Raw genomic sequence first — 24,113 nt, forward strand, 5'->3', positions numbered from 1 at the left:
CCCTACTAGGATATCCCACCTCTTTCAGACCAGTAAGGGTCCAAACCTTAGGACCGGATTATTACCACTGATACTAAAGTGGGGGCTACCTACTGAATGTACAACTCACCTCGACAAATGCAAACTTCTCCTCACTGGTGTAGTTATACCTTGTAGCTCGCTCATATTCTTCAGCTGTGCCTGGACAGTCCTTGTTACAGAACTTATCTGTAGGATGGACCAACTTCCAGGAATACTGGAGGAAGGGAATGCATATCAGAAAGAGTAAACACTATAGGCTTTATAGATCAGGGTTATATAAAAGTGAGTGAATAATAAATGGATTATAATAAATGGATTATACAGGATATAAAGATAGATTATCAGAAGCAAGCAGACCTGTGGTTACCACAGACTCACCACTTCCATGACATGGGCGCTCCACTTAGATAGGAGCTGCAGACCCCTCAGAGCCAGGTCAAACAACTCTCTGTACTCTTCATCTGATTTCTGGCTGTCCAGACCCGAACCTGTTACAACCTGATAACGACATGATACCATTATAAACCCCATCAGCAAATCAAATGTCCTAGGAGAACCTTTTATTTCAAAAATGAAAGTGAAAATGACATATCTGATACCCCAGCAAGTAAAGAGTGAGGGGTCTATCTTTACACTGAAGTCTAGAAAACGAGCACAATCTTGGATCAAGAGTAAGTTTTTCCACGGTATTCATGTAGTATATCTAAGACCAGAATTGTCCTGGAAATAGGATTTATGCAATCAGATTTGTAATATCTCTTGTGTCTCGAATAATATGAGCACATAAAGTTCGAACAACAACTGGGAAAGTTCCCTGTGATGTACAGCTATGTGAGGTGTTGTCCCTGCTTCCGAACACAGAGCTGAAGGCGCTGGACCCAATCGTTATTAACCTGCATGAGAATCTATGACTTATCTCAATGTAGATAACTTTTGAACCACAAGAGATATTGAAAATCGGATCCACTGTGGCAGCTTTTAAGACAACATGTTCTGGCCATAGACGAAGAGATAAGTCCCCTCAACCATTATTTGCATGGTGTCAGATATTTATTACATAAATAAATAATTGCAGCAGCACCAAAAAATGCAAATTGGGGGCAAATTTCAGAAGAGCTTAATGACATACCTATATATATATATATATATATATATATATATATATATATATATATATATATATATATATATATATATATATGACATAATGGGGCTCATTTACTAAGGGTCCGAATCGCGCGATTCCGACGGGTATCCCGATGATTTCCGATTTGCGCCGAATTCCGCCGGAATTTTGGCAAATGCGACGGAAATCGGGGGCCGTGGCCGCCTGAAAACCCGACGGATTCGGAAAACCCGCGGTATTAAAAAAAAAAGTGTCGCTCGACACACACTTACCTGCACCAAGAAATAGAAGGTGAACTCCGGTGAACTCCAGCGGACCTCGGCGCAGCAGTGACACCTAGTGGATATCGGCGCACGACCTTAGTGAATCCCGGCCAGACCCGAATCAGCATCGGAGAACCCGCCGCTGGATCGCGACTGGACCGGGTAAGTAAATGTGCCCCAATATATGCACAGAGCTTGCCAGTATGAATATGAATGGTTTTTTATATAAATCTAAAAAATTAGGCTTCACTCCAAGATGAAATTCAATAGAAAAGGGTGTACTTTATTCCACCCAAGTGCACTAGGGTGAATTAATGTACCCCTTTTTGTATTGAATTTTATCTTTGAGTGCAACCTCATATTTAGAATTCTATCTATCCATAAATCTTAGTATTCTTTCTATATTATTTCATCTATCTACCCAATTTAGAGCTCGGTAGTATAAGGAACAAAACAAACCAATATGAATCACCTAGAAACTAAAAGATGACAGCATCCCGGGGACGCCCTTACCTCACTGTTGCTGTAGCGTGCCAGCTCAGAGATGAAGCGGATGTGGTCATCACGAATCTGTACCATCTGCTCACAGATATTGTACTGGGGACTGATACTGCTCTGGGTGCAGGTCCACCTGGGCAGGAAACAGCTGCTTAAAGCCTGAAGATGGGTGTCAATAGGGCGAGCGGAGAGAGTGGCTAGGAGGACTTATAGGTAGGGAGCTACACTGACGAGACAGCTATAGACTACACAATGTAACCTATAAGATATATGCAAGACTAATACAGATGACACTATATATAAATTATACAATGCCCACTATTAGATCTAAAAATAAAATACATTTTGGTCACCATTTAAAGTGACACTTTGTTTTGGTTCCTCTTTAATGGTGTGTGGTAGAAAGGGAAGTGACAACCGCACAAGGAACATCAAAATTAACTTTTCTTTTAGAATTTCATTATTGTGAGAAATCTCTGTTACATGACCTGATAAAGGGTCAATTCCTTAAAGGGGTTGTCCTAATTTTGAATTTCTTTCTCCTATACACAGGATAGAGGATACCAATCTGAGCAGTGAGGAACAACTGCCGGGACCCCCACCAATCAAGAGAATGGACCCACAGCTATCCAGACAATGGGAGTCTCATTTTCAATAACTTAATTTAGAAGCAGGTTGAGAATGTCTCTTGCCACTCCATTCAATAGTATGGTAGTGTCGGAAAATGAAAAGCGCTCAGGTATCTCTGGCACTCAGCAGTGAATGACAGTGGTGGAGTTAACAGAGCGCTTTGCTCAGCATTTCCAGGCACTCCGGTACTGCAAGCTCAATCGACCTCTCTATCAATTAGTGAAAACAGGACTCTAATTCTCCAGATTATTGGGGACTGGTAGAGGTCCCAGCAGTTGGACCAACACCGATCGGATTGTTATACCTTATCCTGTGGATAGGGAGTAACATGCACACTTGCTACAAACCCATAAATTAGTCTCAAGACATACAATCTACGCCTGTCCATGTGCCCTATATGATACAGATGGGTCCCCTACTCTAAAGGACGGCCATTTGTGTATACTAGATGCTGCTTCCATCGGTCATAACAGTTTGTTAAAGGGAATGAGAAGCAGCAGTGGTGATACCCTGACCAGAAATTATAGACAGTCATAGCATTTACATCACAATTGATCCCGGCCTTAGGTCGGGTTGTCATGCGCTGTATGAAGGATGTGTAATTTGCTGCAGTCCAAACATTTGCAGCAAACCAATGTCCAAAAAAAAAAAAAAAGAAAAACAAATAAATATGTTATACATTGTATACTGCTCCCAGTCATTTTAGCACGTAACTGTTCCCACACCCGGTTTCTGCTGAACATATCCAAATCTGCCAAATATGATCAGAGAAGTACCAGGACCTGGGTAACTGATACTAAAATGCCCCGCAGCAGTATAAATCGCCCTGAATACTCAGGGCAGATCCTCCGGTGAATGTCAGCAGCACTAAGCAGCTTCTGGCAGTAAAGCTGGGAAGATAATTATTGCATTTACCAACCACAAGCTGCTTAATAATTTCCGCCGCATCCACCAGAATCTATGATTCATCAAGTCCTACCGCCATGAACATCCTGTTACTCCGCAGAGCCGAGAGACATTACGGCATGCACTCACTTTGACTTGTTCTCCTCATAGTGAGCACTGGTCTTAATGTATCTGGCCAGCTCTATCTGCATGTCTCCAAAGAGCGGGACCACCTGCAGCTGCTGCAAGACAAGACAAAGATCTACTGAGCAGACAGACCACCATACAGGAGGCCCCCCAAATGCAGTCATGATAAGATGTGGTCCCTGAAACTTATCAGTACTGAACTTTCCTTATGCTGTTCCGCTTAAATGTATCCTTTGTATTGCTTGTTTAGGATCACTGCTTGCTGTTAGCGAAGAGAGATCAGAACTTGCATCCATAGCCATCCCAAAAGTCCCATAGAAGAGAATGGTGGGCCTTTTTAGGCATGCCCAATTCATATAGGGGGTCATTTATCTTATTTCCCCCTTCTCTGAGTTCTTTATACGCCTTTTGTGAGTCAATTTTTTGCACCTCATTTGTCTTTCTCATTTTGGCTCTGTGTCAAATGCAGGCTTTTCTGCACCTTATTAAGTGCAAATTTTGAAAAAGGCGCAATTTGTTGCGCTAATCACACCATTGCCTTTCCTAAGCACGGTCAGGACTGGCGTGTTATTGCACAATTATTTACATCCATATAGGCGAAGTAGTATAATAAATCGGTCGCAATGTAATGACAAATAGGGCGCAACAACACATGGCTAATTGAAGCATAGCATTCCAAAAAAAAGCGCAAATAAGTGCAAAACAGCCATTGCGCAGGAAGAAGCCACAAAAACACCAACGGCAAGGAAAAAAATTACAATATCACTGCCCTGTGGCTTAGGCCGGCGGCACAAGTGGTGCCTTGAACACATCATTTTTTTCCGTTTTTTGTCTGTTTTTCCCAATTATCACAATTATCGTTGGGGAAAAACTGACAAAAACGGAAAAAACAGATGCTTAAAAAAAAAAAAACTGATGCAGTTTTTAACGGACTGCTTAAAAACGACAAGCGCGACGCCGGCCTAAGGGATTAGTGTATTGTGTGGGAAAACCCCATGTTATTATATCGTTCCTTCCGTGTCTAAGCTGACTGTCAATGGTGGAGCACAGATATAACGGCTACCTGCTACACCAATGTAAAAAATGGGAATATCATGTATAAAATGTCACAGAGCATGGCAGCCTTGGTTGGGGGAGATTTGCCAACTCTCCTGGGGCTCAAGGAGGTCTCCCCAGACAAAACTAGATAGACAGTATTGGCCTATGGGTATGGCCCATGATAGGGTTATGCGATAAGATGTATAAAGTGTTAATATGCACATATTTTAGGGGGATTTATGAAAACCTCTCCCGTTGTGCACCAGGAATTGTGACTTCATCACGTTTTGTTCAACAGAAAAAGCTGGAGATAAATCACCCCAGTGTTTTTTATGAACGTGTCCTGAGGGGCAGGTCATAACAAAACTGTTCTCCCTTGAATTTTGTTGTCAAGCCCCGCCCCCGTCACTTTACCTAATCCTTTTACCAAAATAAAAAAAAATGACACAGATAAAATTACGCTTGTGGACAAGGCAAGACACATATTCCCCTATATACTTCACACATCACCTTGAAAAATTTGTCAATTTTGCTGAGATTTATTCTCTTCTTAGCATCCAGCTTGTAGATGTTACTAACGTTACCATCCATCAGGTACAGTCCAAAACCCATCACCTGCAAGAAACAGAGAAAGTCAGATACTGTGAAGGCCTTGATATACCATGGTGGATTTGTAGCAGGTTTTCACCGTGAATATTTTATTCCCACTTTTTTGCCCACTCATCATTTGTCTTGTATTCAGCTGATCGGCCACTCTTTGGAACTTTGGCCTCTGAGTCTCATAAATCATAAGAGCAAACCAAATTTTCCAAATCTGAAATCTAAATGATTGTGTATGAAAGTGCTGACTCTCACCTTCAGGAGCATGTGCTTCTCACTTGGTGTCAGATACATCTTATTCTCATAGTAATCCACACAGATGTTGACAATGTCGGCCAGGAGCTCCTCATAGCCAGGAATCACCTCCAGCTGCTGGTGCAGGCACTGTGGACACAAATTTCCTTTATGAGTAATAACTTTATATCTGACCATTATATGACTTGTATTCTATACTTTGTTTTGTTGTATTCTCCCCCTGCAAGCTCTAGGTTGAATTATCAGTTGTTTCCTGAGCTGGTGGATCCACAATGATGTCTCCCATATACTGGACATGGAGAAAACAGGACAGTCTACCCCTTTACCCTCACTTAGAGGCAGCAAATTAATGGATGACATCATATAAAAGTAGTGAACAGTAAAGGATGTGAGTAAATAGAAAATACCAGATATAAAACTTATTATTAGCTGCAGAAGCCTCTGTCATAGATTATTATAGAAACGTGACTTTAAAGATGCTGCTCATTATAGAAACAGAAATCGCTTTTGCAGTAGGTTTACTGACCTGTGTGTAATATACCATACTATGTCCGAGTTGCTACAGGACATCATATTGCAAATTATATTTGCTGCAGACCTTTCTGAATAGAATGATAGCTTTTCACCACAATCAATGCTGCACAGGTATAACGCCATACTATAAGAGAAGAAGTTCTGCAGCAGCTGATGTCATACAATGAATAATGTACCTCTGGAGCAGTTTTAGTTTCTTTTTTTGGGACAAAAGAAATGGTGTTTATAAAGGAATGACTGACGAGGATGTACTTCTGTCTTTGGCCTATAAAGACTTTAACAGCACTTGTAATTTTGGGTGTTGCATGGCATGAGATGACCTATCCTGCTATATATCTTGAGGATATTAGATAAATAACTTGTCTGAATTTTCTAAAGGGAGGAATGTTATAATGATGGGGAAGTGAAAAAATATTCATGACTAATAGTATATAACTTATAATATATATATTAAGTTACAACCTATACTGTACATCATATACCTGAGTGATCCTGTTATGGTTGGCCAAAAACATGGAGAGGTTCTGGGACTCTTGGATTGACTGAGGATCGGCCATCTTCCTCAGGAACTGGGCGGCACTGCAGAGAAGAAAACGGCGCCAAAAGCATAAGAAAGACAGAACTAATAATGATAAATTTAATCACAAAATGATATTGGCTCAATTAGTGGAAACATTCTCTATAAAAGAATCTCAAATATTCAAAATAGCCTGTGTTGCTAACTTAGACACCCTCTTTCCCCACATGATTGGAAGATGTTTTGTCCTTCGATCTTATTAGATCTTGCTATATATAATATCAAGCTATAACTTTTGTCATTGTTAAAGGGGGTCTCTAGTGATATCTCCCTATCTCACAGGATAGGGGCTAACTTACTGATTGGTGGGGGTCTCGGTGATCGGCCCCCATGGATCACAAGAACCGGTGTTCTTGAGGATAGTGGCTTTTATATGTCACTGGAGAACCCATTTAACTCATCAAAGAAGACCTGATCCATGTGGTCAATAGGGCACTGGCAATAATCCCAGGGCTAGCAGCCCTGTGGGGCCGAAACCATGGTACAGGCAAGATAGGGTCTGTAGGTTTGTTCTTAAGTTGAATTTGTATGTAACTCGGAACTGTATATTTTATAATTGTAACTCCAGCCCAATTTCTTTTGGTCTCTGTGACAATTGGATTTTAAAAATGTTGGATTCTCATAAGAGAACAACAAAGCTTATAAGATTAACAATAAAGCTTCATTGCAGACACCTGTGATAACTGTTATAGCTGTTTATTGCAGCCTGAGACTAAAGTAGAGTAAATTAACAACATCCAGAGGTCCGATTGTAACTAGGGGTCATCTGTAAGTCAGGTGTTCTTAAGTAGGGGACCACCTGTAATTCTAGAACCATGGCTACAGCCCAACAACCAATAATAATAATGGCTGCTCACCGCTTATATGCAGAGTGGTCATTCTTCACGCTGCACTTCATGTTCTTGAGCTCATCCAGCACAGCAAACATGTTGATGAACTTCCCTAAGGTGAGGAGGTAGGCCTCTGACACGAAGTCCTTCCTGCGCTCAGCATGGCACAGACGCTTCACCTCATTGCAGAATCTCTCAATGGCTTTACGCTGAAAAAAAAAAAGCACAAGATAAGACAAAAATAATAGAAAATTTTTCGTAGCATGAGAAATGATCACAAAAAAACTCAGACCTATAAAAGTCAAAGTTTCCAATGTTTATCTCAGAGATCCTCTGCTGCTAGGTTCCCGAATTCAAACTAATCCTCTTTTTACTTCCTGCTTAAGTGGTTACGTCCAATCACAGAGGCTTGCCACAGCGGCATCCAATCAATGACACCCTCACCCTTACAGACAGTGATTGGCTGTAGCATTGATACGTCTTTGTGTCAAGACTTCACAACTGGAACAGTTGTGATGTATTGATGATAATTCTCAACTTTTTCCAAAAATCTTTAATGTGCAAGGAAGACGAAAGAATAAATTATCACAAATAGATTCATGGGCAAATAGTAAATCCAGAATATTGAAAAAAGTCCAATGAAGTTTACTCTCACATGTATACAAGCAAGTTTCAATCAAATACACTGCTGTGAAGTTTTCAGTTAGGTAAGTTTTTGTGACATCACAGGTTTGTATACAATAAGTTATGACATCAAAAGTGAGTTTCATAAAGGTGCCTGAGGCTGCGGTCACACTTGGCGTTTTTTAACCCGTTTTTGGCCCGTTTTTAAGTAGTCCGTCAAAAAACGCATGCGTTTTTGACAGGTTTTATCGATTATCTTAATTAAAACTGGTCAAAAACGGATGCGATTTTTAACGCATGCGGTTTTGACAGACTGCTTAAAAACGGACCAAAAACGGGTTCAAAACGCCACATGTGACCGCAGCCTTGCTGTGACAGGTTTGTAGCAATCAGTCTAAGGTGACATCATAAGTAGGTTCTAGCAAACTCCTGAGAAACTGTGACATCACAAGTCAGTTAGTAAAGTTTTTTGTAAACACACATGTTATCATCAAGAAAGCTAGCGTGACATCACAAACGAGTTTCAATCAAGTACTCTACTATGACATCACAGTCAAGGCAGCTGCTGTGACATCACAAATAACCACAGATAACCATTGTGATATCACAAATGAGGTTTTTTGCTGGAAACTACTGTGCCGTAACAAGTGTTTTTTTAGTCAGGTTAGCTGCTGTGAAATCACAAGTGGGTTATAGCTGAATACCCTACATTGACATTAGCAGTGGCTATTTTGACATCACAAAAGGGTTTGGGTCAGGTTGCTAATTGTTAGTCCAGTTTTTCCACAGGATTTTTCTGGGCAAAAAATTAAGAAAAATATCTTACCTGAAAATACATGAACTTCATTAATTTTGTCACCTCGGGCTCTAAGACTTCCACTGTCTTCTCATAAATCTCCACCCGGTTTGGCTGCTCATTACACTTTACCTGCAAATACATATTATACACTGATTTATCTTTTCATTGAGTGTTTCTTGTCAAAGAAAGGGGCATTGTCAAAAAGAGACCCTAAACCAATGGAACTAAATGCATAACTAAATCTCCTGTGTTAAAGTTTATTCAAGACCTTTCCCCAATAATGAGGATTTGTTTTTTGTGGGCGGCACCTCAGACACCATGGCTTAAGTGTAACTTCTAACCAAGTTCTATCATTTCCATCATCTTAACCAACAAGTCTACAGATATGGCCTTTAAATTTATTACTTACTTGCGGAATGGCTCGGGAACAGCTCCTCCATGTATATAACATAACAGCATACTCCTGCCCCTCCTCCAACATCTCATTCTGGAAAAAAAATCACAAAAACCATCCAAATTAATACATCTTGGGCCAGGAAGTGTGCAAGGATCTCTGTACACTAAATACTAAAGTCCAGGCTATAGTTGGGTGGCGACATGTGTGGCATTTTGGTGCCCACCTCCCACATGGTGTTCAGTGTATATGTCCTTCGGTGTACAAATAACTTTACCAAAAAGTTTAATACCCCTCGATACAGTTGGCTAAATAAAAATCCTATACAATACCGTATTGTCATAGAATACCACCATATAGTGCTCAAATACATTCTGCCTTCAATCAGGTAATGGGAAAGGGCTGAGAAAAGGCATAGTCAATCTAAATTGAAGTCACTAAAAATCCCTTTAATCCAAGTTGGCCCAATCTGGGCCATTTTTTACCAAGACTCACCATGCTAGAATGAACAGTAGCTTGTTCTATGTATCTGGCGATACCAGTGACAAACGCATTCCGGTCCTCAAAATTGGTATCAAAATTAGCCTAAAAAAAAAACAAAAATAAAACAATAAGCATGTTTATGCTGCTATGTAAGAAGAGAAAAGTGTGAATGCTGTAATTTGATTCGGGTTTACCTGGTACATTATGGAGGACGGCGGAGGCTCGATGCATGGCTGCTGGTCAGGGAGGGGCAGCTCCTCCAGTAGGTCCACGTTAGATAACGCATCTTCCAGCGTCACGTGGGTGGTCATGCTGAGTAAATCCGGTAGCACCAGTCTCTAGGGATTTTCTGACAACTTTATCTGTTTCAGAAGAGAAGTATATTGGCAAAGGGATTATAATTTTCGATCTTTTTGCATTTTTATAATGATCAGCTCATTTTAGGAGATGAACATACAGGGCCAATTTGTGGTTCAATGGGTCTGAGAAATAAGGGTCTTTAAATAATTGTGCAACTTCAATGCTACTTTAAAATTGCCCATAATTTTGGTCGCATGACTTCATTGCGATTGTGTAATCTCCATTTTAAATATGAAAGGGATGACTAAAGCTGCATGCTTGTTCCTATTATTGGTCAATAGGGTCAGACACAGATTATAATATAGGTGGTTTAGGGGCCCATGGATTCTAGAGGGCCTATGTGGCCACCCAAGCCACACGTCAAGTTTGATACTGCCTGGTAGAGTTCATAAAGAGAGGGACCTCCAGCCCTGACATCCTTATACATGTGTGTCAGGTCTTGACACACATGTATAAATGAGCGCTTGCAGGACCTTTCAAGGTCCTCTAAAAGTCCTTTAAGGAAATCTGCCATAAAATTCAAGCATGCTAAATCAGGAACACTTGCTCATAGATCCAGGCACCTTGACTGTGCTAATCTTCTTATATTTGTTATTTGTGACTACCCTCCTTCTAAAATCAACTTTTAAATTTATGCTAATGAGCCCTACCCTAGCCCCTCATATTTACAGTCTCACCTGCTCCTTCGGCACCTATGCAGTGCACAAGTGCTAAGGAAGCGGGGGGAGGGTGAGACAATGTGACAGCCAGAGAAGCCAGATTGCATAGGGGCTAGGGTAGCCCTTCAGACTCATTAGCATAATTTAGAAAGTTGATTTCAGAAGGAAGGAAGTCATGTATAACAAATAGAAGATTACTACAGCCAAGGTGCCTCAATCTATAAGTAAGTGTCCCTGGTTCATCTATTTTCTCAGCAATATGAAGGCAGTAAATGTCAAACCATTACAATTTTGATATAGCCAGTGCCCACAGCAGTCTTATTAATGTCATACTGCTCGCTATTCAGGACAGAAACCACAATGCAAATATGAACATTAATAACAGTTGTAGCATTATTGTTCATTATGGGTGGGATCACACCTATTACAGTACTAATTTACTACAGAATGCAGGAGAAAATTGCATAAATTAATGTAATAACCTGTTAGCATGAAGTTGCACATTTCCTGTGACTACATGTGAGAGAGAAGAGGAAATTATATATAATTGACATATTTTCTACATAAGATGCCCATTCAGATTTAGCTTAAAGCTTATCTAACCAACAAACAAAACAAAAGAAATAGACATGTAACGTAGCAAGAATTGGCCTCCACAGACTTTGATCACCCACTGTACTATATACTGTATATTCCATATATATTTACCCAATCCTGTACTGGAAAATGATAGCCTCCTATGCTGGCCTCCAACAATAAGCTATCTGACTGGCTGCTATAGGTAACAACTCCTTTTTTAAATTTTTCCTTTTTAGCATTGTAAAATTTTCGTAATCCAAAACCAGGTATGGAAACTAAATAGAGATAAGACATGGTGCATGTCACCCTTTCGAGTGGGTTAAGGCTACAATGACTCCCTCCATAAGTTTAATTACTGCCTTTATAGTTCCAAAACTAAGCTCTTGGGAAAGGAATAAGGTCTTTTGTGTGTTCTTTCTGCTCTGCAGCTCTGGAGGACCTCCAAAGGTCCTTGGAGGGCTCTTGTATTCATGTGTTTCGAGAACCAAGGCCATAAAAGCCTTGACACCAGGCTGCTACCAAAACTACTCATAATAGTGTCCTATTGCAGTTTACAGTAGTGCCTCTGTTCCTTTCAGGTGTATGTTTGTCTTTTGTGGTAATTCGGTTTTCTTATTTTACCATATGGTTGTGCAAAAAATAGTAAATAATTTGGCACCCCCTGGAACTAACTGTGCAAGGGTAGGCATGGTGTAAGGTCTCATGCAGCCAAACTTAATTGGGACCATGGTCCGGCTGCACAATTTGCGGATAAACACCTATGGGGACTGTGATCTATGGCACCTGGTCACACGTTGTTTCACATGTCCAATATTTTAATACTATGGCGCGGGAAAGCATCCATTTGTGTGCATGAGGCCTAACTGTCTGGTTAATTTATTGGTTCTTTTAATTTTACCTCAGGTTGAGTTATAAAGACATATTGTAATAGTGTGAATATGATTATGTGATTATGTGGTGTCTTTTCCCGCTCTTTTCTGTGACCAATGAAATGAGAGATAACCTGTGTAAGCTGTGATTGGTTCATGAGTAGATTGAATCAGATTGCTGTTACTGAGTGAAAAGATGACAGCTTAAAGCTGACTGGAGAAACTACCTGGAAATTTACTGCCGCAGTCCAGCCGCAATCCTGAAGTAGCCCACCCTATAATATGTCCTGACTAGTGATGGGAATTATGGCTCTTCTTAGTGAGCTGGCTCATTAGGCTAAGAAGAGCCGCCACTTCTGGCTCCTGAACAGCTCCCTATTAAATATATAAAAGGGAGCCGCTGGCCAGTCAGTCACCCCACACCACTCCACTTTTAACCCAATTGTATTCGGTTAAATGGGGCGTGGTGAGCCGGTTAGGGGCGAGGTTATGTGAGCCATCCCGTCATTCACGAACAAGAGTCGGCTCTTTGGCGAACGACACATCACTAGTCCTGACGCAATGCTTTATTAGTGGACATGAAGTCTTCAAGCTAATTGTAGGGAGATTCAATAATAGTGTTATTATGGTGATATTTTGTTAAAAGGATAATTATTTGGTGATTATTTATTAAATAAAACTTTGGTTACTCAATAATGAAGCATTGCGGCCATCATTTTATCACAATTCAAGTGTTCTTGAGTCTTTTATTTTATGCTTTTATATCAATTCAATGAATGAAGCTTGTGACAGCAGCATAACATCTCAGTATAACTACAGCTGTTTTGTGATGGCCTGAGAGGTTTGCTAAATGAACAAATAACATCATAAAAGCCAAGGCATATGAATACTTTTGCAGCCCACTGTATGAGGCAGAAAGCACAGGAAGGTTCCATGTAGGTTCAGGCTCTGTTCACATCTAAACACTGCCCCTATAGTTGGCTTATGTTGCTATACGTTGTTCTAAAAGGAAGCTTATCAGCAACATTTTTCACCATATTCCTATATATCGAGGTACATTGTAGCTTTCCCTCAGGATGTGTATACCGGTAATAATAATAAGTTCATTGTATTTTGCCTGCATTTGCTATACTAGAAAACTGGTACAGTTCACTCATCCCTCTATCGCTTCTAAACTAAAAACCAGGAACGCAAGATAAAAGCAATTTATATTCTTATAGTTACACATGAGACACAAAATGAACATAGCTGACTCTGTGAAGCAGATAAAATCCTGAAATTATTTCCACTACACTGTGCAATAATGGTAAACGCCAATCATGGGCTCCGGCAGTCAAAAGTGCTACAAAAACAAGCCACGTCTACATGTCTGCACATAAGAAAACACACAGAAGGCTAGCACACTATCTGCGAATTGAACAACTGTATGCAAACATACATGTAAAAATCACATTGAAGACTATAGCCTGGTAATAAAATACTGCCAGGTGAGAAATGTTTTGTAGGCTCGGGACTGACAGGTTATAATTGCTACTTATTCGCTAAATCAAAATCACTCCCCGACCTTCTCGGAATTATAGTGCAACCCCACATTGGGCTAATAAATCTCTGTTAAACACATACAAGTCCTCTTGTATCCAGGAAAACTATATACCATTTTGTCCTACAATGTTCTAGTTTATTACGTCCTGTATGAAGTGTTGGACTGGTCCACCAGAGCACCACAAGTTTCACCAATGGGCCCAAGCTCTAAACTTAGAATAAGTCTGAAAGGTCCAGTAGATGGGAACCCAACTTGAAGACTACAATGGGTTATATCCTAAGAGTTGATGAACTGAATTATTTTATCTAGAGGGTCCAAGAAACCCCACTCCAACACCCCCTTCATGGAAGAATACTGGAAGAAAGCAGACCAGAAGGTCATCCCTTTTGGGTGTTGCCACATGATACCTCCATCCTATACTACATTACAAGATATTCTGCTCTTTTAGATCTTATACACATCTACCATGTATAGAAACGCACTGCAGACAGTTTGGGATGGGTACAGATGGGAGAGGTGAGCACTCATCACCCTTTCCGTGTCCCTAAGAACCTGAGCTGTACTGTACCGTACCATAACTGTGCTCAAAAGACCTCAATGGTGACTGTGAGCTTGCCGATGTTTTTGTGGCTAGTTCAAAGTTGCCATTTACAGTGCATGAGGCCTAAATCGGTATTCTCCTGTTTAATATTTATGACCTACCTACAGGATATGTCAAAAAATACATGATAGATCTCAAGAAAGTGGAATCCACTGACCCCCTTCCCACAGCTAGGGCCAATGGTCAATGGGAGCACAGAAAATAGCACAACTATTTTTGGTGCGCCACAGACTTGAATTAAAAGTAGTTGCACATGCCAATCTTTCCTTCTAACCAAACGTGGGAATGGGGTCAGTGGACCTCCATTCTCAAGATGGTTGCGTATCACAGAGGTGAATATGTCATAAATATGAAACATGAGAATACTTCCTAAGGATGTAACTTAAAAATTATCAAACCTGTAGCAGATGCCAATACTGCAATACTAGTGTCTCCTTGTGCTGAGGAGGGGTCTTTGGGACCTCTGAGGCTCTAGGCCAGTGGTGGCGAACCTATGGCACTGGTGCCAGAGGAGGCATTAAGAGCCATTTCTGTGGGCACTCAGGTTATCACCCCAGGACACCAGAAAGGAACAAATCCACCAAATCTTTCTGCAGTCCCAGCCAACTTTAGCAATGCTGCTCTCGGCGCTATTTTTAAGAGACACTTCATTGGCTGTTTGGAACTGCGGGAAAAGTGAGAAGGTGTGGACAGGGCTGCAGTATCTTTTTTGAGGTCCGCCTGCTGGACCCTTCATTCTTCCTCTACAGAGAGACCCTGGAGAGAAGCTACAATGAGAGTCTGAATTTGCACTCTTTCTTTCAACTGTATTGGTGTCCTCAGGGGGCCGATGCGATTGAAAGATGTGGAAGAACAGGTAGCAATACGTTACTGCTTAAAATGCCATATTGGCACTTCACGGTAAATAAGTGGATTTTGGTTGTAGCTTGGGCACTTGGTTTCTAAAAGGTTTGCCATCACTGCTCTAGGCCTAGGTACTACTATCCCTGTACTCCATATTTTTTCACACATGCTCCTCTTCAGTAGATTATACATATATTCCGTGAGGGTGAATTCATAGGTAGAGTTTGCTCTTTGTTCACTAATTAATGCAAACGCCCCATGAGCATCCCTCGGCCAGATTGGCCATCTGGGTTTTGCAAAACAATGGGTGCTGGTTACCGATCGCATTTATTTCACTACAAACGCAGAAAAATGCGTCCAATTTCCTGCAAGTGTCGCTTCCCCGCTCAGGTCTGCCGGAGTTCACCATCTACTTCCCGATGCATGTAAGTGCATGGCTTGCAACACAATTTTGAATGCTAAATCCCGCGCTTAGTCCGAATTCTTCTTCCAACGGCCACGCCCCCGAATTGTGTCGCATGAATGCCGCCGGCAAAATCCGATTGCGTGCGCCAAAAACCCCAGTTAAATGCGACGCAAAACGGAAAAAGTCGGGAAACCCGACAAAAATGCGGTCCGCGGACCCTTAGTAAATGTGCCCCAATGTGTTTGTCAACGCAACGCCTATGCCATGTGTTAATAAACCTCAGAGAAAACCCCATATTAAAGTTTATGGTCATGGTATTATCAATGACAACCATAATAAGCCTCGGAAGCCTTCGTGGTGACAGCTGGAGAGAGGTTCACTTTACTCAACCAGCGCTGTATATCACTCAGACCAGTACTCGTACATTGAGGGAGCTTCCTGAGGAAGATTTTCACCAACTTGCCAGATATCGAAAAAAGGACAATTCTTCAGTTTTTTTATTACAAAATTTTGTGGCCTCCTCATGATTTCAATGTGAGAAGTATTTTGCTTTTTAGTTTACTAACTGAAAAGCCACAATAAAATCAGCTGTGTGAAGTAAACCTAAGACAAGTGTACACTGGATTAAATTTTGAGGCGGTCACATGAAAATATACTCCCTTTATACTGAGGTGCTCCATCTTTGTTGCCATTTCACTGTATAGGCCTATCCAGGCTGATTCTGGTATCAAAACCACAGCCAATTTGGCTTGACAAGCAGCACACACAATGGGGCAGATCTACTTACCCGGTCTGTTCGCGATCCAGCGGCACGTTCTCTGCGGTGGATTCGGGTCCGGCAGTTCCTCCACTGTGCACCAAGTGGCGCTGCTGCGCTGAAAAACATGGTTGCGCTCTGGAATTCACCGGGCCGGACCAAGTGAAGGTAAGCGCGTCCCAAGCGACACTTTTTTGGTTTTAAATGCGGCGGTTTTTCCGAATCCGTCGGGTTTTTGCTCGGCCACGCCCCCGATTTCCGTCGCATGCATGCCAGCGCCGATGCACCAAAATCCGATCATGTGCACCAAAATCCTGGGGCAATACAGGGAAAGTCGGCGCAAATCGTAATTATTCGGGTAACACGTCGGGAAAACACGAATCGGGCCCTTAGTAAATGACCCCCACTGGGGCAGATTTATCAAGCTGTCTGAAAGTTAGAATATTTCTAGTTCCCCACGGCAACCAATGACAGTTCCCCTTTAAATTATTCATGAGCACTGGTAAAATGAAAGCTGAGCTGTGATTTGTTGCCATGGGCAACTAGAAATATTCTGACATTCAGACAGCTTGATAAATCTGCCCCAATATGTGCCCCTTTCCCCTAATTTGGTAGGAGACCTTATAGGCAGTCTCAAATCTATCCACTCAAAACACGCATGAAGAGTAGCCATATCTATAGTATTATATATGGCTGACCTAGCAATTTTATGCCTGGTCTTACATAATAATCTTCAAGATTATTTCCTTTAAATAGCTCAAATGAGACATGACTAAGCTCCATCCCACTGGTACCGGGGAATAATACCGCTGTGTGTGAGGCCCGATCAGTGAAAGGCATTATTTCATGTTACCATAGCAACATACTTAAAAGAAGGTTGTATAAGCTCAGAAAAAGCTCATTGCACGTATATATTTTACATATGCACATACTAAAATAGGCAGCAGCACCTTACCTAAAGAAATGGGATTGTATAGTTTTTATTTTATGCTACCGTCTCTTCACGAGCGACGGATCATCGAATTTCTCTGAAAAACAGAAGAGAAAGGAACAGTCTGTTACAAGCGGTATATAAAAAGTACATTCAAAATATGTAATGGCTGCTGTTTTACCTCACAGAATCAATTTGGTAAAACCTATATATCCACATATTTACCAACCATCTTGTTGTTCACTATATATCACATATCAATACAATTATGATCAATATATCAGCAAATGCCAAACTATCTACTATAGAAATTAGAGATGACTCTAAAGGTGATCACACACATGGCGTTTTGAACCCGTTTTTGGTCCGTTTTTAAGCAGTCCGTCCAAAAACGCATCGAAACAAAATGCTTAAAAAACAGAGCAAAAAACGGGTTCAAAACGCCATGTGTGGCATCACCCTAAGGGTCACCACCAATTTGGAGTAGTTTTACCCATTCACTGTCCTTCATTTTGGGATATAAATTAACATTTGCCATTGTAGGCCCTATTAGCACACTTGTTAGTAAACATTCATGAAATGAGTAATTATTTAACACCTTAACGACAAGCACCATAATAGAACAGTACAGTGTCATTAAGGGCTTATTCACATGTGCACGCCTGTTGTGAGATCCGTGTGCCTTCCATATTGTATTGGTTTTTCGTTTTTTTTAACGTCCGTATGTCATCTGATTTTTTCCACGTCTGAAAAAAAAAAACTTGTGGGTTTCTAATTTATTTTCTGCCCTGCCCAGTTGCTTGCATAGCAACATTTGAGAAAAATGGACTGCATATGGATGTCAATCATGTAACAAGTAATGTTGGTTTTCTTTATGCATCTATTGGCTTCTATGGAGGTATGTGGTCTGCATGTGAGAAAAATATTGTGCATGCTGCAATTTTTTTCTTACGATTTTCAAATCTTTGAAAAAAACTGATATGTGAATAGAAAGGGTCAGCATCTGCAAAAGAAAGGATAGCATGCTGATCTTAAACACCCGTTTGAATGAACCCAAACGGTATATGGAGAGAGGCTGAGCACTCTCTATACAGGGCAGGTGTCTAATACAATATACAGCACACACCCACCGCTAACCCCGTGATCGGTGCTTCAATAGATGATGGGTGTTGACCTCACTACAGCCCCTGAGGGCGCGTTCACACGTTGCGTTTTGCCTAATTACATTACTGTTTAAATTTGTTAACACAATCTTAACGCATGCGCTAACAAAATGCACGTGTAATGCGTTTCAAACACAATGATAACGCAGGCCAAAACGCAACATGTGAACGCCCTCTAAGGGGGCTGTCCAATCAGGGCCTAAGCTGCTGATTGGTGGGGCTCTCTTCAATGTACCCCCATTGAACAAACAGTTGCGCATGCGCCCTGCTGCTCTAGTCATTGCTATGGCACTGACAGAGGTAGACAAGCACTGAGTGCCATAGACAGTGATACGAGCGGCAGTGCGCATGTGCTACCGGTCGATCCATTCTTTTGTGGTGCAACAGGCACCCATTCTTGTGATCTGTGAAGGACCCTTCACTGAGACCACTACCCATCAGCAAGTTGGCCCACATCCTGTGGATAAGGACTAGTTTGTTGTGACTGAATAACCCCTTAAAATGTAATCTGCCCATGACCTTATCAGAGGTGGCGATCTCTTTCTATGGCAAGTGAGTGTCTTTTCGGCACTCCTATCAATGTTAAAGAGCGTCTTTTTCCAGCCCCTGCAGGAGGCTGAAGCATCATACCTAAAAATTCTATCACTTTTTTCCATAGAACATAATCTAAAAATAAACAAGCAATCTTAAACATGTCCTCATCCGAAATGTCCCTTTCCTTGTCTATCAAAATTAGGTTATAACCCCAAAAGGTGAAAAATAACCAAATGTTCAAAATGTTGCATTTTTGCCGTCAATAAAAATTTAAATAAGAAGTGATTAAAATTATGCAGTTTTCCGAAAACAATGAAAACATCAGCTCGTCTTGCAAAAATGACAACTTAGAGAGCTATTTTTGCTGAAGTGTAAACAAGTTACGGCTGTAAGAATATGGCGATACCAAATTTTTATGTGATCTCTGTGATCAAAGAATAAAGAGAATGTTTCATTTGGATTGAACTGTGAAAGTAATAAAAACTAACTTTTTTTTTCAATTTCACCACATTTTGAATTTTTTTCCCAACTTTTCAATATACTGTATAGGGTATGAAATGTCACCAATAAAAAATACAGTTTGTCCCACAAAACCAAATTTTAAAAGACATTTAGGAGACAACCCATTCAAGTGACATATTAAGATATAAAGATAAGTAGATGTTTCTGTACAATAAGATATTTTACAGTTTTACTGAAGAAATCTTTCTCTAACACTACGCACACATCAATGAAAGTAATTTATTCAGTATTCAAAGATCCAGAGACGGCGACAATGAATGGAAGCCTTCAGGCAAGCCAAGCCGACCTGACCTACAAAGAGTCAAAGACTTAGATACAAATCTGTTACTCCACAAGCTAATGAATGGGCCGGATGACTTATATACTGCACAGTGTATCAATGGCTGGCCATATTGTAACTTGCACCCACATAATGCTGCACTACTGCCACAGAGAGGTGAGATCCTGGCGTGTACAAACAGGATCAGGATCCAGTAATTAAAAAACTTCCAGGATTTATTATATGCATTAAAGTTCGATTAGAACTTACAATTTAGAACAGTAGCATACTGGCATATATAGCATACATAATACCACCATATAATACTCAAGAAGGTAGTATCTGAATAATACACCCACCCCCAGCACCGATCAGCTTTGTGGCCTGACATAAACACAGAGCTGGAATGGACAGCTCCGTGTTCTGTATAGTGTTCCAAAGCTGTAACCACAGTTCAACTCCCATTGTAGTACATGGTCAATATATGTACAAGCCATACATGGCAATTTAGAGAACTTGTGGGCTTCTGTTAATGTTTTCACGTGGGGTTTCTGTATACGAAACCCCAAGAAATGAAGTTTTTTTTCTTATTTCTGTCCAACCCCTGATAGTAATTGAACCCTTACAAACATGAAAACTATAGCTGATCCCGTAAAAAGCAAAACCCCTAGATTACTGAATACGTTATCACATCTGTAATTAAAAAAATTCATATTTATAAAGCTTTGTGTGGTTCTGAAGACCAAAAACACAGTCCCCAGTATATTGTCAGGACTTTACAGCCAGAATGTAGATTATCTCTTTCCTGAAGTAGCCAGTTATTGCTTTACACCAACATTTATTGCAAAAAAAAAGCAGGACGCACATAATGCTGCATTATCTATTGGTTGTGTATTGTAGATTGTGTGTCCTGTAGGCCAAAGATACCTTGGTCCTGTGCTTCGAGGTCCCCAGTCTACCCCTCTATCAGCAGGACCATACAGCCACAATCTCCCATCACATCGCTATGCATTAGGTCACCCCACTTGTGTGATTACCTCTCGGGTGGCGTACAGGAACCTGACTGCTGTGGGAGGATGTGTGAGGGCTCAGATGCTGCGGATGTGAGATGTGACTGTGGAGGAGATCAGCACAGCTAAGCCCGGCCCTTCCTGTACAAGCACCTGCTGCACCCCCCACCATAATACACGGCTCAGGCCTGGCACAAAACACTGCTGGGACAGTGCCAGGGGGTGCAAATAATGAGGACGGAGATATACAAAGGGCGAGCGCCCAGCTGGTATACACAAGAGAACAATACTACTACACAGATACATGCAATTTGCATCCAGACTGATAACACCCTTCCCTGGTGCAAATGCCACAAATGCTCAAGAGAGTCAATATAGCAAACTCTTTATCTCACCAAAAAATTGAAAAACACAGCATCTAAAGTATATTTCGTATAATACAAAACAATCTTTATTGGGAAAAAATAGTGCATCACAATGCACCAGCAACAGTACAATATAAAAACAACAGAGAGTGCCACATAATATAAAGTTGATAAAACCAATAGAACAAGTAGAGACTGGTAAGTGTAGCCTATTAATAGTCACAACCTAAGTAGGAATTGCAAACAGAGGAAAAACGTCCCTCACATAAGAGCAGTAATGTTACCTATACCAGTAGGAAGGCACACGCTGTAGCAAACTCTTAGTCATGTTCAAAATATTTATAGGTACAGTATTATTCGGACTATAAGGCGCACTAAAAATCCTTTGATTTTTTCAGAAATCGAAGGTGCGCCTTATAGTCCAGTGCGCCTTATATATGAACCATACTTACAGACAACAGCTGCCTTGAACTATATATGAACCTAGACGTTTTAGCAAGCATTTATTGATGGTGCGCCTTATACTCTGGTGCGCCTTATAGTCCGAAAAATACTGTATATAAGATTTATCTAGGTCTATATATGTGATCAATGCTACAGGGGAGTACCAGAGGGGTGCACTTGGATCTTTACAATGTTTAGGAGCATCATACTAAATCCGTTGTCAACTACACTTGACTCCCCGTGCCCACCATGGGGGCTCGTGTACACAATATTTGCTTAACAGCTGAACTTTCTTGGACCACTTATGGTCCAAGGCCTTACCATTAACTACAGGGACCAACCCACAACATCTGCTGTTTTCATGGCCCCTGTTAAAATTGCTCAGATTCTTGTGCGTGACCATTTTTCCTGCTTCCAACACTGACCTGTTCACTTACTGCCTCATATATATCCCTATGCATTACATCCATTACTGTGGTATTTACAATTAAAATTTAATGCTATGGAAAACACTGATGTACTGCTACCGTGGTGTAATCAGGATGCTGGGCAGATATTTGACTGGTGTCTATGATGAGCAAACACTCTATGGTGCAGAGATGCGTAGTTTGATATTCAGAAGTCTGTAAAATCTGAAAAAGGGGCCCCATTACCAGGTATATTGTTATATTATAGAGGATCCCTAGGGTCACATAATGCCAACACTCACTATAGTAATGCTCCTTACAGTGCACCAAGGCCCAGTGGTGACTACTACCTCTATTCTCCCTATAGTAATACCCCTTGTGGTGCACCAAGACCTGGTGGTGGCTAAAACCCTGACACTCCCTATAGTAATGCCCCTTATGGTGCAGCAGGTCCCACTGGTGACTACTACCCTTGCACTCCCTATAGTAATGCCCCATACGCTGCACCAGGATCCGGTGGTGATTAGTTCCCCTAAATTTCATATAGTAATTCCCCTTATCGTGGACTAGAACCTAGTGGGGACTACTACACCTAAAGTCCATTTCTTATTGTTCCATAAGGTGCCACATGACCCAATGGTGACTACTATCCCTACAGTCCACATAGTAAAGCCCAACATGGTGCACTAGGTCCTAGTGGAGAATATGGCCACTACAGTCCATATAGTATTGCCTCACACGGTGCACCAGGACCCAGGGGTGACTGCTAGCCCTACAGTCTATATAGTATTGCCCCACACAGTGCACCATGACCCAAGGGTGACTTTTACCCCTACAGTCCATATAGTAATGCCCCACACTGCGCACCAGGACCCAGGGGTGACTTTTACACCTACAGTCCATATAGTATTACCCCACAAGGTGCACCAGGACCCAAGGGTTACTTCTACCCCTACAGTCCATACAGTAATCCCCCACAAGGTGCACCAGGGCCAGGGGTGACTTTTACACCTACAGTCCAGGACCCAAGGGTTACTTCTACCCCTACAGTCCATGCCCCACACAGTGCACCAGGACCCAGGGGTGACTTTTACCCCTACAGTCTATATAGTAATGCCCCACAAGGTGCACCAGGACCCAAGGGTTACTTCTACCCCTACAGTCCATTCCCCACACGGTGCACCAGGACCCGGTGGTGACTGCTACCCGTGCACACCCTACAGTAAAGCCCCTTATAGTGCAGAGATCACAAAGATCTGAAGGATCTGGAAGTGCATATATACCCAAATGCTGTGATGCACAGATGACAGCGTGGGCACCAGGGCGGGCATGGTCCTGGTGTCAATGTGCCGGATGATGAGAAAATACATAGGTTATAAGACATTAGTCTGTATCATGCAAAGATGTGGCGACCACTGGCCTGGGATAAGGAAAGCCCTGAGTCACAGGCTGCATCCAGCTGGCCGGGCACTGCCATGTTCAGCAATCAGGTTTTACACTGCAGCAGTGATGGCATCAGGATGGATGAGGAGCCCGGCCGCCCTCTATGCTGTGTACATGGAGGATGAGCTCAGCATCTGCATCCATGACATCCGCACAATGTGAACACAGCTCGGGGAGAGGGAGGGAAGAGCCCCTGGTACCCCCTGTGACTTACCAGGCAGTGCAGGGGCTCATGGTCCAGGGAGTGCTGCTCTGGAGGGCAAGCTGCTGCAGGTGTCTGGGCTGCAGGTTCTGCTGGATTCAGGAGCTGATGTCTGCCACCATCCTCAGTGTCTCCTCTCATCGGCTGCTCTCTCCTCCCTCTCTCCCACCCCCTCACAAAGAGCTCAACATGGCTGCAGCAGCAGCAGATGGGAAGTGCTGGGCTCCTCTCATGTGCTCCCCCACCCAGCAGCCATCACTCACCCTGCAGCTCAGGTCAGGGTATGGAGGACACTGGTCATCTACGGGCTGCCAGGGGTCACTAGAGAGGAACAGGTGGATAGATAGTGATAGATAGATAGTGATAGCTAGATATGAGATAGATAGATAGATAGATAGATAGATAGTGATAGCTAGATATGAGATAGATAGATAGATAGATAGTGATAGCTAGATATGAGATAGATAGATAGATAGATAGATAGTGATAGCTAGATATGAGATAGATAGATA

The 24,113-nt window shown here is 41.7% G+C and overlaps 1 protein-coding gene across 2 annotated transcripts in view; it reads right to left on the minus strand.

Annotated features, from left to right (window-relative positions):
• Positions 1-23,787, minus strand: part of CYFIP2 (cytoplasmic FMR1 interacting protein 2) — a 34,751-nt gene extending 10,964 nt beyond the window's left edge. Inside the window, exons 1-14 of one of the 2 annotated variants that reach the window (XM_072145496.1) lie at positions 23,614-23,787; positions 17,277-17,349; positions 9,899-10,066; positions 9,717-9,806; positions 9,237-9,314; positions 8,855-8,956; positions 7,432-7,613; positions 6,480-6,576; positions 5,464-5,592; positions 5,119-5,223; positions 3,574-3,665; positions 1,924-2,041; positions 400-519; positions 110-235 (exon numbers count right to left, since the gene is read on the minus strand). In XM_072145496.1, the coding sequence (XP_072001597.1) occupies positions 110-235; positions 400-519; positions 1,924-2,041; positions 3,574-3,665; positions 5,119-5,223; positions 5,464-5,592; positions 6,480-6,576; positions 7,432-7,613; positions 8,855-8,956; positions 9,237-9,314; positions 9,717-9,806; positions 9,899-10,015 (1,356 nt within the window). In that variant the 5' untranslated portion in view covers positions 10,016-10,066; positions 17,277-17,349; positions 23,614-23,787. Of the gene's footprint in view, positions 1-109; positions 236-399; positions 520-1,923; positions 2,042-3,573; positions 3,666-5,118; positions 5,224-5,463; positions 5,593-6,479; positions 6,577-7,431; positions 7,614-8,854; positions 8,957-9,236; positions 9,315-9,716; positions 9,807-9,898; positions 10,067-17,276; positions 17,350-20,767; positions 20,790-23,613 lie in introns of those variants that run through there. The other variant, XM_072145497.1, reaches the window with a different exon arrangement.
• Positions 23,788-24,113: the final 326 nt, after the last annotated feature.

This window comes from Engystomops pustulosus, chromosome 4 (genome assembly GCF_040894005.1).
Source record: "Engystomops pustulosus chromosome 4, aEngPut4.maternal, whole genome shotgun sequence".
Taxonomy (NCBI): domain Eukaryota; kingdom Metazoa; phylum Chordata; class Amphibia; order Anura; family Leptodactylidae; genus Engystomops; species Engystomops pustulosus.